Genomic DNA, 15,015 nt, shown 5'->3' on the forward strand with positions numbered 1-15,015 from the left:
AGGTGGAGGTTAGGGTTGGGGTGAAATATTAAGAAAATTTTGAAACAAATTAAGAAGGTGGAATTTGAAAAGGTCTTTGGGGTGAAGTTGAAGTAGAAATTTAGTATGACTATCATATTTCTGGCTTGGGCAACTGGTTAGATGGTGGTGACATTCCCTAAATTATGGATGGGCGGTTGGCGGGAGCCAGATGCTAGTCAGAGTGCTAGATAAGACTTCTCAGAATTGCAAATGTTAGGCAAAATAATCCTTCTGACTTTTATTTTTCTGTTGTAGGACATTGTTGGAGGAAAGGTGACAGGGGACAGTCTTTAAGAATCTCTCTCCAAAAAAACAGAACTGTTAACATACATAATGTTCTAGCATTGTCTATGATTCTCTGGTATTCATTAGAAATTTTCCTGATTTGTAGAAAATGAGATGTTGAGTAGATCTGTAAACCTGTGACTGTCAAAAGAAGGAATAAATACAAAAGTTGGTTTTTAACTAGGACTGTTTATAAACGGTTTGCCATGCACCCAAAGCTAGGAACTTTGATGATGTGTGTTATACATTTATAAAGCCTTTGTAAACTAGTCAAGTCTTATAGGCCTGGAAACCATTTTTTTTTCTTGGCGACTTCATTTCTCCTTTGATTTATTGAGTGAATTTAAAAATTTAACTCCAGAGGGCAGTTTTATTTTTATTTATTTATTTATTTATTTATTTATTTTAATTTTATTTATTTTATTTATGGCTGTGTTGGGTCTTCGTTTCTGTGTGAGGGCTTTCTCTAGTTGCAGCAAGTGGGGGCCACTCTTCATCGCGGTGCGCGGGCCTCTCATTATCGCGGCCTCTCTTGTTGCGGAGCACAGGCTCCAGACGCGCAGGCTCAGTAATTGTGGCGCACGGGCCTAGTTGCTCCGCGGCATGTGGGATCTTCCCAGACCAGGGCTCGAACCCGTGTTCCCTGCATTGGCAGGCAGATTCTCAACCACTGCGCCACCAGGGAAGCCCCAGTTTTATTTTTATAGTTCCAAATGCTACAATACTTCCTTTTACTTAAAAAAAAATTTATGTGGACATTTTGAGATTTCAGTGGCACTTTATATCCTACTGAGTAATAGCCAAAACTCAAGTTGGTCTTTAAGGCCTGCCGTTATCTAGACCAGTGCTGTCCAATACTTAATATAATGTCAGGCATGTGTAATTTTATTTATTTATAATAAATTTATTTATTTATTTTTGGCTGCGTTGGGTCTTCGTTGCAGCGAGTGGGGGCTACTCTTCGTTGCGGTGCGCCGGCTTCTCATTGCGGTGGCTTCTCTTACTGCGGAGTGCGGGCTCTAGGCGCCCGGGCTTCAGTAGTTGTGGCACGCAGGCTCAGTAGTTATGGTGCATGGGCTTAGTTGCTCCGTGGCATGTGGGATCTTCCTGGACCAGGGCTCGAACCCGTGTCCCCTGCAGTGGCAGGCAGATTCTTAACCATTGCGCCACCAGGGAAGTCCAGGCATGTATAATTTTAAAATTTCTGATGGCCACATTAAAAAAAGTAAAAAACAGGTGAGATTAACCTTAATACATTTAATTTAGCCTTATATATACAGGATATTATTATCTCAACATGTGATAAAAGCTTTTATTAATGAGCTATTTTACATGCTTTGACATCTAGACTATAGATTACTCTTACAGCTAGGGTGACCCTGTGTTGTGTGACTTACAGTGCTAAAATTTGTACAGATGGTCACCTTATTTACAGCCCATCTTAATTCAGATGCTGCATTTTTATTGAAAATACTTGGTCTATATTTAGGTTACATAAAATCTACTGTTTGAAAAAGTTTATTCATATATGCAGGTTCTTCCAAATATACTTAAAAGTGTTCCTATAACTGAATCAGGTATCAGTTGTTAAATTTACATTAATTCAAATTAAACCTTCAGTTCTTCAGTTGTACTAGCCACATTTTAAGTGCTCAGTAGCCACATGTAGCCAGTGACTACCATGTTGACAGTGCCAGTCTTGAACAACGTGTACCTTTCTAGCTAAATCCTAGTCTTCACCCAGCCACCATGCTCCAGCTAGACTGCACTGCTTGCCCTTCCCCTTCATATCTAACTTTTGCTTGATTCTGCCTTTACTGGCATTGTTCCTGTTGTTCTTTTTGCCTGAAACATCCTTCATTTCCTGCTTCTGTATACCCAAATGTTGCCCATCCTCTAGAATCCTATACAAATGCCTCTTCCAGGAAGTGGTATTGATGACCCCTGGTTGGAAGTAATTCCTATCATGTGCACTCCTGAAATATTGATATTCATTTTCACTTCTCATGGTTTTGGCAGTTTCTATCTTGTATTATGGTGTTCTCAATCCATTCTAGTTTGGCTTCTGTCCTCATTACTCCTCTGAAATCACTTCTAGAGATCACCACAAATTTCCTTTTGCCAAATTCAATAGTCTTTTCTGTGTCCTCACCTTTCTTTGAACTCTCAGCACCATCTGACATAGCTGATCATTATCTCCCACTTTACTTAAAAATTTTTATTATGAAATGATTCACACATATTAGAATATATATGAAGTATATATTTTACTTACATTTTGAAGTACAACATCGTTTAAAATATAGAACATTAACTTTGAGGCACCTCTGTGTGTCCTTGATACTTCTCTCTCTTTCCTAACTCCCAGATGACCACTATCCTGAATTTTGTATTAATAATTCTTTATTTTTCATTATAGTTTTACCACATATTAATGTTGGTATTTATCCATTCAACTACGGACAGTTAGATTATTTTCAGTTTTTTACTATTATAAACAAGGTAGTTACGAACATTCCTTCTTGAATGTGTTTCCAGCTGCACATATTCAAGTTTTCTAGGTCAGTGATACTCAAAAAGTATGGTTCTTAAATCAGCAGTATGAACATCACCTGGGAACTTGTTAGTCCAAGCAGATTTTGGGCCCCACTCCAGACTTATTGAATCCTAAATTTTGAATTGGGGCTTAATAATCTGTGTTTTAATAAACGAGGTGATCCTGGTGGCACACTCGAGTTTGAGAACCATTGGTATAAAGGTACCTCCTGTGAGATTAATTTGCACCTCCTGATCATGAATTTTGGCTTCCATATTCTTTCTGAAATACTTTTTAATACTTTTCCCCTCTTTTTTTCCATGACACTGGAGTACTTCTGATGAGGAAATGATTTACACCTGGCCTAAGGGGGTAGACTGAAAAATACAGGAAGAAAGCCTGTCCAATATATTCTGCAGCTAAACTCTCAAGGCTCTGGTGAAGCCATAAACTGAAACAGTTCCCTTTGATGATGAAGTCAGCCTGCTTAAAGACAGTCTGCTCAGCCTACCTTTTTGCTAGCTGCCAACTAATCAGTTTATTAAAAAACTGTATAAACAAGACTTGCTGTTCCTAAACTGTCTGCAATTTGTTCCCTCCCTTTTCTTACCTCTTTCACATTTTTTTTAAAAAATTTATTTATTTATGGCTGTGTTGGGTCTTCGTTTCTGTGCGAGGGCTTTCTCTAGTTGTGGCAAGCGGGGACCACTCTTCATCGCGGTGTGCGGGCCTCTCACTATCGTGGCCTCTCTTGTCGCGGAGCACAGGCTCCAGACGCGCAGGCTCAGTAATTGCGGCACACGGGCCCAGTTGCTTCACGGCATGTGGGATCTTCCCAGACCAGGACACGAACCCGTGTCCCCTGCATTGGCAGGTAGATTCTCAACCACTGCGCCACCAGGGAAGCCCCTCTTTCACATTTTTTGTCTTTTTTGCTTTGATAAGTTTTTGATTGTCTACCTCATGTGACTGAATTTGCATCCAAGTAACTAATGAAATATTTCTGAGTTATCCTTCTTCACACACCACAATCCTGTTTTTTTCTCCTACTTAACTGATTACTCCTTTTCAATCTCCTCTGCCAGCAACTCCCCCTTTACTCAGTCTTTTAATATTGCAGTGCCCTGGGCCATAGTCTGAGCTCCTCTGCTCTTCTCTATCTAGATGTTTTCTCTAGGTGGTCCTACAGAGGCCTAATGAATGACTCTCAAATTTTTATCTCCAGCCTTGACTCCTCCACTAGGTCTAGATCTGTTTATTCAACTTGCTACTTGATACCTCTGTTTGGATGACTAATGGTTTTTCACATTTTACATACCAAAACAAAACTCTGATTTCCATGCCTAATTGCCTCCAAACTTATTCTTCTTCTAGTCTTTCCTTTCTCAGTAAATTATACCACATATGTCAGCAGGCTTAAACTGAAAACCTAGGAGTTATTCTTTTTTTTTTTTAATTTTATTTATTTATTTATGGTTATGTTGGATCTTCGTTTCTGTGCGAGGGCTTTCTCCAGTTGCGGCAAGCGGGGGCCATTCTTCATCGCGGTGCACGGGCCTCTCACTATCGCGGCCTCTCTTGTTGCAGAGCACAGGCTCCAGACACGCAGGCTCAGTAATTGTGACTCACGGGCCCAGTTGCTCCACGGCATGTGGGATCCTCCGAGACCAGGGCTCGAACCTGTGTCCCCTGCATTGGCAGGCAGACTCTCAACCACTGCGCCACCAGGGAAGCCCCTAGGAGTTATTCTTTATTTCTTGTTTTTCCTCCGTTCCCACATTCAATTAGTCCTTTCAGCTCTTCCATATCTGTCTATCTGTCTAATCTCCAGTCTATCCGTTCTCTTGATACCATCATTTATGTCTTACCTGGATTGCTATAAAAACTTTCTAAGTTGGTTCCCTTGTTCCCTGCCCAGCAACAGTTCATTTGCCATGCAAGAATCAAACTTGTCTTCAAAAACATGTATCAGAACATGACATTCTCTAAAATATAATCTTCCAGTGATCCCCATTGCATTTAGAATAAAATCCAAATTTCTTATCATGGCCTTCAAGGCCCTTTGTAAACTGGACTATGCCCATTTCTTCAAATATTTCTCCTATCATGCTTCAACTTTCTCCACTCACTCTGGTTTACTTTCTACTCCTCTAATACACATCTTACCTTAGGGCCTTCATACTTGTTCTCTCTGGAATACTGTTTCCCTAGGCCTAGATCTTTATGTTTGATGAAGTCCAACTTACTAATTTTTGTTGTCGTTGCTGCTTGTATTTTGGTGTCTAAGAGCCATAGCCTAATCCTAGATCATGATGATTCACTTTCATGTTTTCTTCTAAGAGTTTTATTATTTTTGCTGTCATGTTTAGGTCGTCGATCCATTTTGAGCTACGTTTTATATACGATGAGAGGTAGGGGTTCAGCTTCATTGTTTTATATGTGAATATTCATTTGGGATGTCCTGGCACCATTTGTTGAAAAAGACTATTCTTTCCTCCTCTTGAATTATTTTGTCACTCTTGCTGAAAATTAGGTGACAGTAAAAGTGAGGGTTTATTTCACTTTTAGACTTTTAGACTTTATTTCACTTTTAGACTTTTAGACTCTCAGTTCTATTCCATTGGTCTGTATATCTGTCCTTAGGCCAGTACCACACTGTCTTGATTACTATAGTTTTGTAGCAGGTTTTGAAATCAGGAAGTGTGAGTCATCATTTTCTTTCTCAAGACTATGTTAGCTATTCTGGATCCCTTGATTTTCCTATGAATTTTAGGATCAGCTTCAGTTATTGCAAAGACACCAGCTGGAATATTGGTGGGGATTATGTTGAATCTGCACATCAATATGTAAAATGGGGAGTGTTACCATCTTAATAATATTAAGTGTTCCAATACATGAAAATGAGATGTCTTTCCATTTATTAAATGTCATCTCTTTAGATTAGTTCAAGATGGTGGAGTAGAAGTACGTGTGCTCACTCCCTCTTGCGAGAGCACTGGAATCACAACTAACTGCTGAGCAGTTATTGACAGGAAGACACTGGAACTCATCAAAAAAGATACCCCACATCCAAAGACAAAGAAGAAGCTGCAATGAGATGGTAGTAGGGGCGCAATCACAATAAAAGCAAATCCCATAACCGCTGGGTGGGTGACTCACAAACTGGAGAAAAATTATACCACAGAAGTCCACCCACTGGAGTGAAGATTCTGAGCCCCACATCAGGCTTCCCAACCTGCGAGTCCAGCAACGGGAGGAGGAATTTCCAGAGAATCAGACTTTGAAGGCTAGCAGGATTTGATTGCAGGACTTCAACAGGACTGGGGGAAAGAGAGACTCCACTCTTGGAGGGCACACACAAAGTAGTGTGCGCATCAGGACCCAGGGGAAGGAGCAGTGACCCCATAGGCGACTGAACCAGACCTACCTGCTAGTGTCGGAGGGTCTCCTGCAGAGGCGGGGGGTGGCTGTGGCTCACTGTGAGGGCACTGGCAGCAGAAGTTCTGGGTTTGGCATGAGGCCTCCCAGAGTCTGCCATGAGCCCCACCAAAGAACCGGGTAGGCTCCAGTGCTGGGTCACCTCAGGCCAAACAACCAAAAGGGAGGGAACCCAGACCCACCCATCAGAGAAGTGGATTAAAGTTTTACTGAGCTCTGCCCACCACCAGTCCCTCCCATCAGGAAGCTTGCACAAGCCTCTTAGATAGCCTCATCCACCAGAGGGTAGACAGCAGAAGCAAGAACTACAATCCTGCAGGCTGTGGAACGAAAACCACATTTACAGAAAGATAGACAAAATGAAAAGGCAGAGGACTATGTACCAGATGAAGGAACAAGATAAAACGCCAGAAAAACAACTAAATGAAGTGGAGATGGGCAACCTTCCAGAAAAATAATTCAGAATAATGATAGTGAAAATGATCCAGGACCTCAGAAAAAGAATGGTGGCCAAGATCGAGAAGATGCAAGAAATGTTTAACAAACACCTAGAAGAATTAAAGAACAAACACCTAGAAGAATTAAAGAATGAACAGAGATGAACAATACAGTAATTGAAATGAAAAATACACTAGAAGGAATCAATAGCAGAATAACTGACGCAGAAGAACGGATAAGTGACCTGGAAGACAAAATGGTGGAAGTCATGGAAGTCATTGCCACAGAACAGAATAAAGAAAAAATGAAAAGAAATGAAGAATGCCTAAGAGACCTCTGGGACAACATTAGACGCACCAACATTCTCATTATAGGGGTCCCAGATGGCAAAGAGAGAGAGAAAGGACCCGAGAAAATATTTGAAGAGATTATAGTTGAAAACGTCCCTAACATGGGAAAGGAAATAGCCACCCAAGTCCAGGAAGTGCGAAGAGTCCCAGGCAGGATAAACCCAAGGAGAAACATGCCGAGACACATAGTAATCAAATTGACAAAAATTAAAGACAAAGGAAAAGTTATTGAAAGCAACAAGGGAAAAATGACAAATAACCTACAAGGGAACTGCCACAAGGTTAACAGCTGGTTTCTCAGCAGAAACTCTACAAGCCAGAAGGGAATGGCATGATATATTTAAAGGGATGAAAGGGAAGAACCTACAACAAAGATTACTCTACCTGGCGAGGATCTCATTCAGTTTTGGTTTTTTTTTTTTTTTTTTTTTTATGGCTGTGTTGGGTCTTCGTTTCTATGCGAGGGCTTTCTCCAGTTGCGGCAAGCGGGGGCCACTCTTCATCGTGGTGCGCGGGCCTCTCACTATCGCGGCCTCTCTTGCTGCGGAGCACAGGCTCCAGACGCGCAGGCTCAGTAATTGTGGCTCACGGGCCCAGTTGCTCCGTGGCATGTGGGATCTTCCCAGACCAGGGCTCGAACCTGTGTCCCCTGCATTGGCAGGCAGACTCTCAACCACTGCGCCACCAGGGAAGCCCTCTCATTCAGTTTTGATGGAGAAATCAAAAGCTTTACAGACAAGCAAAAGCTAAGGGAATTCAGCACCACCAAACCAGCTCTACAACAAATGCTAAAGGAACTTCTCTAAGTGGAAAACACAAAAGAGAAGAAAAAGACCTACAAAAACAAACCCAAAACAATTAAGAAAATGGTAATAAGACTATACATATTGATAATCACCTTAAATGTGAATGGACTAAATGCTCCAACCAAAAGACACAGGCTCACTGAATGGATACAAAAACAAGACCCATATATATGCTGTCTACAAGAGACCCACTTCAAACCTAGGGATACATACAGACTGAAAGTGAAGGGATGGAAAAAGATATTCCATGCAGATGGAAATCAAAAGAAAGCTGGAGTAGCGATACTCATATCAGATAACATAGACTTTAAAATAAAGAATGTTACAAGAGACAAGGAAGGACACTCCATAATGATCAAGGTATCAATCCAAGAAGATATAGCAATTATACATATATATGCACCCAACATAGGAGCACCTCAGTACATAAGGCGAATGCTGACAACTATAAAAGAGGAAATGGACAGTAACACAATAATAGTGGGGGACTTTAACATCTCATTTACACCAATGGACAGATCATCCAGACAGAAAATTAATAACGAAACACAATCTTTAAATGACACAAAAGATCAGTTAGATTTAATTGATATTTATAGGACGTTCCATCTGAAAACAGCAGACTACACTTTCTTCTCAAGTGCACACGGAACATTCTCCAGGACAGATCACATCTTGAGTCACAAATCAAGCCTCAGTAAATTTAAGAAAATTGAAATCATATCAAGCATCTTTTCCGATCACGATGCTATGAGATTGGAAATAAATTACAGGGGAAAAAATTTAATAAACAAACACATGGAGGCTAAACAATATGTTACTAAACAGCCAAGAGATAGATCACGGAAGAAATCAAAGAGGAAATCAAAAAATACCTAGAGACAAATAACAAAACACGTTGATCCAAACCTATGGGATGCAGCAAAAGCAGTTCAAAGAGGGAATTTTATAGCAATAGAATCCTACCTCTAGAAACAAGAAAAATCTCAATCTAACCTTACACCTAAAGTAACTAGAGAAAGAAGAACAAAACCCAAAGTTGATAGAAGTAAAGAAATCATAAAATCAGAGCAGAAATAAAATAGAAACAAAGGAAACAATAGCAAAGATCAATAAAACTAAAAGCTGGTTCTTTGAGAAGATAAACAAAATTAATAAACCTTTAACCAGACTCATCAAGAAAAAGAGGGAGAGGACTCAAATCAATAAAACTGGAAATGAAAAAGGAGAAGTTACAACAGACACTGCAGAAATACAAAGCATCAGAAGAGAATACTACAGGCAACTCTATGCCAATAAAATGGACAACGTGGAAGAAATGGACAAATTCTTAGAAAGGCATAAACTTCCAAAACTGAACCAGGAAGAAATAGAAAATATGAACAGACTAATCACAAGTGATGAAATTGAAACTGTGATTAAAAATCTTCCAACAAACCAAAGCCCAGGACCAGATGGCTTCACAGGTGAATTCTGTCAAACACTTGGAGAAGAGCTAACACCAAACCTTCTCAAACTCTTCCAAAAAATTTTACAGGAGGGAACACTCCCAAACTCATTCTAGGAGGCCACCATCACCCTGATACCAAAACCAGACAGAGATACTACCAAAAAAGAAAATTACAGACCAATATCACTGATGAATATAGATGCAAAAATCCTCAACAAAATACTAGCAAACAGAATCCAGCAACACATTAAAAGGATCATACACCATGATCAAGTGGGATTTATCCCAGGGATGCAAGGATTCTTCAGTATACACAAATCAATCAATGTGATGCACCATAATAACAAATTGAAGAATAAAAACCATATGATCATCTCAATAGATGCAGAAAAAGCTTTTGACAAAACTCAACACCCATTTATGACAAAAACTCTCCAGAAAGTGGGCATAGTGGGAAACTACTTCAACATAATAAAGGCCATATACGACAAACCCACAGCAAAAATCATTCTCAATGGTGAAAAACTGAAAGCATTTCCTCTAAGATCAGGAACAAGACAAGGATGTCCACTCTCACCACTATTATGCAGCATAGTTTTGGAAGTCCTAGTCTTGGCAATCAGAGAAGAAAAAGAAATAAAAGAATACAAATTGGAAAAGAAGTAAAACTAACTGTTTGCAGATGTCATGATACTATACATAGATAATCCTAAAGATGCCACCAGAAAACTACTAGAGCTAATCAATGAATTTGGTGAAGTTGCAGGATACAAAATTAAAGCATAGAAATCTCTTGCATTCCTATACACTAACAACAAAAGATCAGAAAGAGAAATTAAGGAAACAATCCCATTCACCATTGCAACAAAAAGAATAAAATATAGCACTTCCCTGGTGGTGCAGTAGTTAAGAATCTGCCTGCCAATGCAGGGGACATGGGTTCGAGCCCTGGTCTGGGAAGATACCACATGCCGCAGAGCAACTAAGCCTGTGTGCCACAACTACTGAGCCTGTGCTCTAGAGCCCATGAGCCACAACTACTGAGCCCATGTGCCACAAATGCTGAAACCCATGTGCCTAGAGCCTGTGCTCTGCAAAACATAAGCCCCTGCAAGGAGAAGCCTGCGCACCACAACGAAGAGTCGCACCCGCTTGCCACAACTAGAGAAAGCCCTCATGCAGCAATGAAGACCTAACACAGCCAAAAATAAACAAAAATAAATAAATTTATAAAAGAAAAAAAAAAAACACCTAGGAATAAACCTACCCAAGGACGTAAAAGACCTGTACTCAGAAAACTGTAACACACTGATAAAAGAAATCAAAGATGACACTTTGGAGAGATATACCATGTTCTTGGATTGGAAGAATCAACATCGTGAAAATGACTATACTACCCAAAGCAATCTACAGATTCAATGCAATCCCTATCAAATTACCAATGGCATTTTTTACAGAAGTAGAACAAAAAATCTTAAAATTTGTATGGAGACACGAAAGACCCTGAATAGCCAAAGCAATCTTGAGGGAAAAAAACGGAGCTGGAGGAATCAGACTCCCTGACTTCAGACTGTACCACAAATCTACAGTAATCAAGACAATATGGTACTGGCACGAAAACAGAAATATAGATCAATGGAACCAGATAGAAAACCCAGAGATAAACCCATGCACCTATGGTCAACTAATCTATGACAAAGGAGGCAAGGATATACAATGGAGAAAAGACAGTCTCTTCAATAAGTGGTGCTGGGAAAACTGGACAGCTACATATAAAAGAATGAAATTAGAACACTCCCTAACACCATACACAAAAATAAACTCAAAATGGATTAAAGACCTAAATGTAAGGCCAGACACTATAAAACTCTTAGAGGAAAACATAGGAAGAACACTCTTTGACATAAATCACAGCAAGATCTTTTTTGACGCACCTCCTAGAGTAATGGAAATAAAAACAAAAATAAACAAATGGGACCTAATGAAACTTAAAAGCTTTTGCACAGCAAAGGAACCATAAACAAGACGAAAAGACAACCCTCAGAATGGGGGAAAATATTTGCAAACGAATCAGTGGACAAAGGATTAATCTCCAAAATATATAAACAGCTCATGCAGCTCAATATGAAAAAAACAAACAACCCAATCAAAAAATGGGCAGAAGACCTAAATAGACATTTCTCCAAAGAAGATATATAGATGGTCAAGAGGCACATAAAAAGCTGCTCAACATCACTAATTATTAGAGAAATGCAAATCAAAACTACAATGAGGTATCACCTCACACCAGTTAGAATGGGCATCATCAGAAAATCCACAAACAACAAATGCTGGGGAGGGTGTGGAGAAAAGGGAACCCTCTTACACTGTTGGTGGGAAGGTAAATTGATACAGCCACTATGGAGAACAGTATGGCGGTTCCTTTCAAAACTAAAAATAGAATTACCGTATGATGCAGCAATCCCACTACTGGGCATATACCCAGAGAAAACCGTAATTCAAAAAGACACATGCACCCCAATGTTCGTTGCAGCACTATTTACAATAGCCAGGTCATGAAAACAACCTAAGTGTCCATCAACAGACAAATAGATAAAGAAGATGTGGTACATATATACAATGGAATATTACTCGGCCATAAAAAGGAATGAAATTGGGTCATTTTTAGAGACATGGATGGACCTAGAGACTGTCATACAAAGTGAAGTAAATCAGAAAGTGAAAAACAAATGTCGTATATTAACGCATATATGTGGAATCTAGAAAAATGGTACAGTTGAACCGGTTTGCAAGGCAGAAATAGAGACACAGATGTAGCGAACAAATGTATGGACACCAAGGGGGGAAGGTGGGGGTGGTGGGGGTGTGGTGGGATGAATTGGGAGATTGGGATTGACATATATACACTAATATGTATAAAATAGATAACTAATAAGAAACTTCTGTATAAAAAATAAAAAATAAAATTCAAAAGTCTTCTTTAATTTCTTTCAGCAGTGTTTTATAGTTTTCAGAGTATAAGTTTTATACTTCTTTTGTTAAATTTATTCTTAGGTGTTTTATTCTTTTTGATGCTATTATAATTGGAATTTTTTAAAAATTCTTTTTTTAGATTGTTCATTGCAAGTGTATAGAATACAGTTGGGTTTTGTTTATTGATCTTGGGTCTTGCCACCTTGTTGAACTTATTTCTTAGTTCTAATAGGTTTTAGTGAATTCTTTAGAATTTCCTATATATAAGATCATGTCATCTGCATAAAAGGTAGTTTTAATTTTTCTAGATGCTTTTTTTTTTTTTTTTTGACTTACTTGCCCTGGCCAGAACTTCCAGTATGGTTTTGAACAGATGTGGGAGAGCAGATATCCCTGTCGTGTGGAAAGCATTCAGTCTTTCACCATTAGGTATGATGTTAGCTTTCGGTGTGTTGTGTCTTCATTTCACTGACCTCAAAGTATTTACTCATTTTCTTTTTTCAAGTTGAGGAAGTTACCTTCTATTTCTAGTTTGTTGATTGTTTTTATCATGAAGGGGTGTTGGATTTTGTCAAATGCTGTCTCTGTGTCTGTTGTGATGATCATATGATTTTTGTCCTTTATTCTACTGATAACAGGGATTAATTTTCAAATGCTAAACCAACTTTGCATTCCTGGGATAACACTCAAGCCATAATCTTGGTGTATAAACCTTTTAATATGTTGGTGAATTTAGTTTGCTGGTATTTTGTTGAGGATTTTTGTATCTATATTCAAAAGAGATATTTGGTCTGTAGTTTTCTTTTTTTGTGAGGTCTTTGTCTGATTTTGGCATCATGGTAATACTGGCCTCAGAATGAATTGGGAAGTGGTCCCTCCTGTTTTTTGGGAGAGTTAGTGAAGAACTTGTATTAATTATTTTTTAAATATTTGGTAGAATTCACCATTGAAGTCATCAGGCCTAGGCCTCATAGGCAGTTTTATGATTACTAAATCAGTCTTTTCACTTGTGATAGGTCTATTCAGATTTTCCATTTCTTTTTGAGTCAGTTTCAGTAGTTTGTGTCCTAGGAATTTTTACATTTCATTTGTCGTGTAATTTGTTGGTATACAGTTAGTCATAGTATTCCCTTATAATCCTCTTTATTTCTGTAATGTCAGTACTAATGTCCCTTCTTTTGTTACTGATTTTAATAATTTGAGTTTTCTTTTTTTCTTGGTCAGTCTAGCTACAAGTTTACCAATTTTGATATTTTCAAAGAATCATCTTTTGCTTTGTTGATGTTGCCTATTGTTTTTCTATTCTCCATGTCATTAATTTCCACTCTAGTCTATTATTTCCTTCCTTCTACTTGCTTTGGGTTTATTTTGCTCTTCTTTTTCCAGTGTCTTTAGGTGGAAGTTTAAGTTATTGATTTGAGATCTTTCTTTCTTTAATATGGGCATTTACAGCTTTACATTTCCTTCTAAGCACTGCCTTAGCTGTGTCCCATACATTTTGATATATATATTGTGTCCTCATTTTCATTCATCTTAAAGTATTCTAATTTCCCTGTGGTTTCTTTTTTGACCCACTGGTTATTTAGAAGTGTGTTGTTTCATTTCCACGTATTTGTGAATTTCCCGTATTTCTCTCTGTTATTAATTTCTAATTTCATTCCATGTGGTTGGATAACATACTTGTTTGATTTCAATTTTTTTTTAAACCTTTGAAGCTTGTTTTATGGCCTAGCATATGGTCTATCCTGAAGAATGTTCCATGTGAACTTGAGAAGAATATATATTCTGCTGTTAAAAACTCTAAGTCATGAGGGTTCAGCTGGTGCTCTTTGGGTCACCACTGGCTCCCACATCTGATTATATCCTTGATTTTCTGCTTTTGTTTCATTTTTGGCCTCTAAGGATTCCTCTTTATTGCCAGATCAGTAATTTACTTTAAAAGATGTTTTTCATGTTTAATCCAGTAAAAAAGATGTTTTATATTGGAAGGTTTATTCAGGATGTCTTATTCCATCATATTGCTAGAAATAAGTTCTGTTATGCTATTCATTATTGTCCCCATCTTTGAAAATCATTCATGCTCTTTACAAAAAACAACTCCTGTCTCGGGATTGGTGCCTGCATGTTGAATAGGGATATTCTGTTTTAGATGGTGATTTGATAGATAGGTACACTGTTATCACCTATGAATAAATTCAACAAGTAATATATAAGATGTATGTGAGGAAAACTTTTCTAAAAGAGATCAAAGAAAACAAATAAATGGAGACAATAATTTTTCCTTGATAGAAAGACTGAATATAGCAAATAGGCTCCCTAATTCTTCCTAAATTGTAAAGAAGTTTAATGCAATTCCAATAAAGTTTTCCATAGATTTAAATTAACGTCTTGGTATTTTAAATGAATTTATAGAATATCAGCTGGAAGGATAAACAAGAAAGATATTAAATTCTTAATAAAATATGATTAATAAAGAGAGACTGTCCCTATCAGATGTTAAAGCAAATTAAATCTGTGTTAACACTGTTGCACAAATATATAGTCAGACAACTAATACCTTGAAACAGATTCTTACCTGAGCATAACTGATACCAGAAGGTCACTTAAATTAAATCTATTTAAATTGGGGACCAAATTTTCATAAATAGTTTCACTAGAACTTTAACTTAAAATTTTTTGCTAAGATTACAAAGAAAACTTTCTATATAACATTGTTAA

The 15,015-nt window shown here is 38.2% G+C and overlaps 1 protein-coding gene across 3 annotated transcripts in view; it reads left to right on the forward strand.

Annotated features, from left to right (window-relative positions):
- Nucleotides 1-12,297, forward strand: part of LEMD3 (LEM domain containing 3) — an 81,913-nt gene extending 69,616 nt beyond the window's left edge. The window contains exon 13 of one of the 3 annotated variants that reach the window (XM_082351234.1): nucleotides 277-12,297. In XM_082351234.1, the coding sequence (XP_082207360.1) occupies nucleotides 277-298 (22 nt within the window). In that variant the 3' untranslated portion in view covers nucleotides 299-12,297. The remainder of the gene's footprint in view (nucleotides 1-276) is intronic. The other 2 variants (XM_082351232.1, XM_082351233.1) reach the window with 2 other exon arrangements.
- Nucleotides 12,298-15,015: the final 2,718 nt, after the last annotated feature.

The sequence above is a fragment of the Balaenoptera borealis genome (genome assembly GCF_965194805.1).
Source record: "Balaenoptera borealis genome assembly, chromosome: 13".
Taxonomy (NCBI): Eukaryota; Metazoa; Chordata; class Mammalia; order Artiodactyla; family Balaenopteridae; genus Balaenoptera; species Balaenoptera borealis.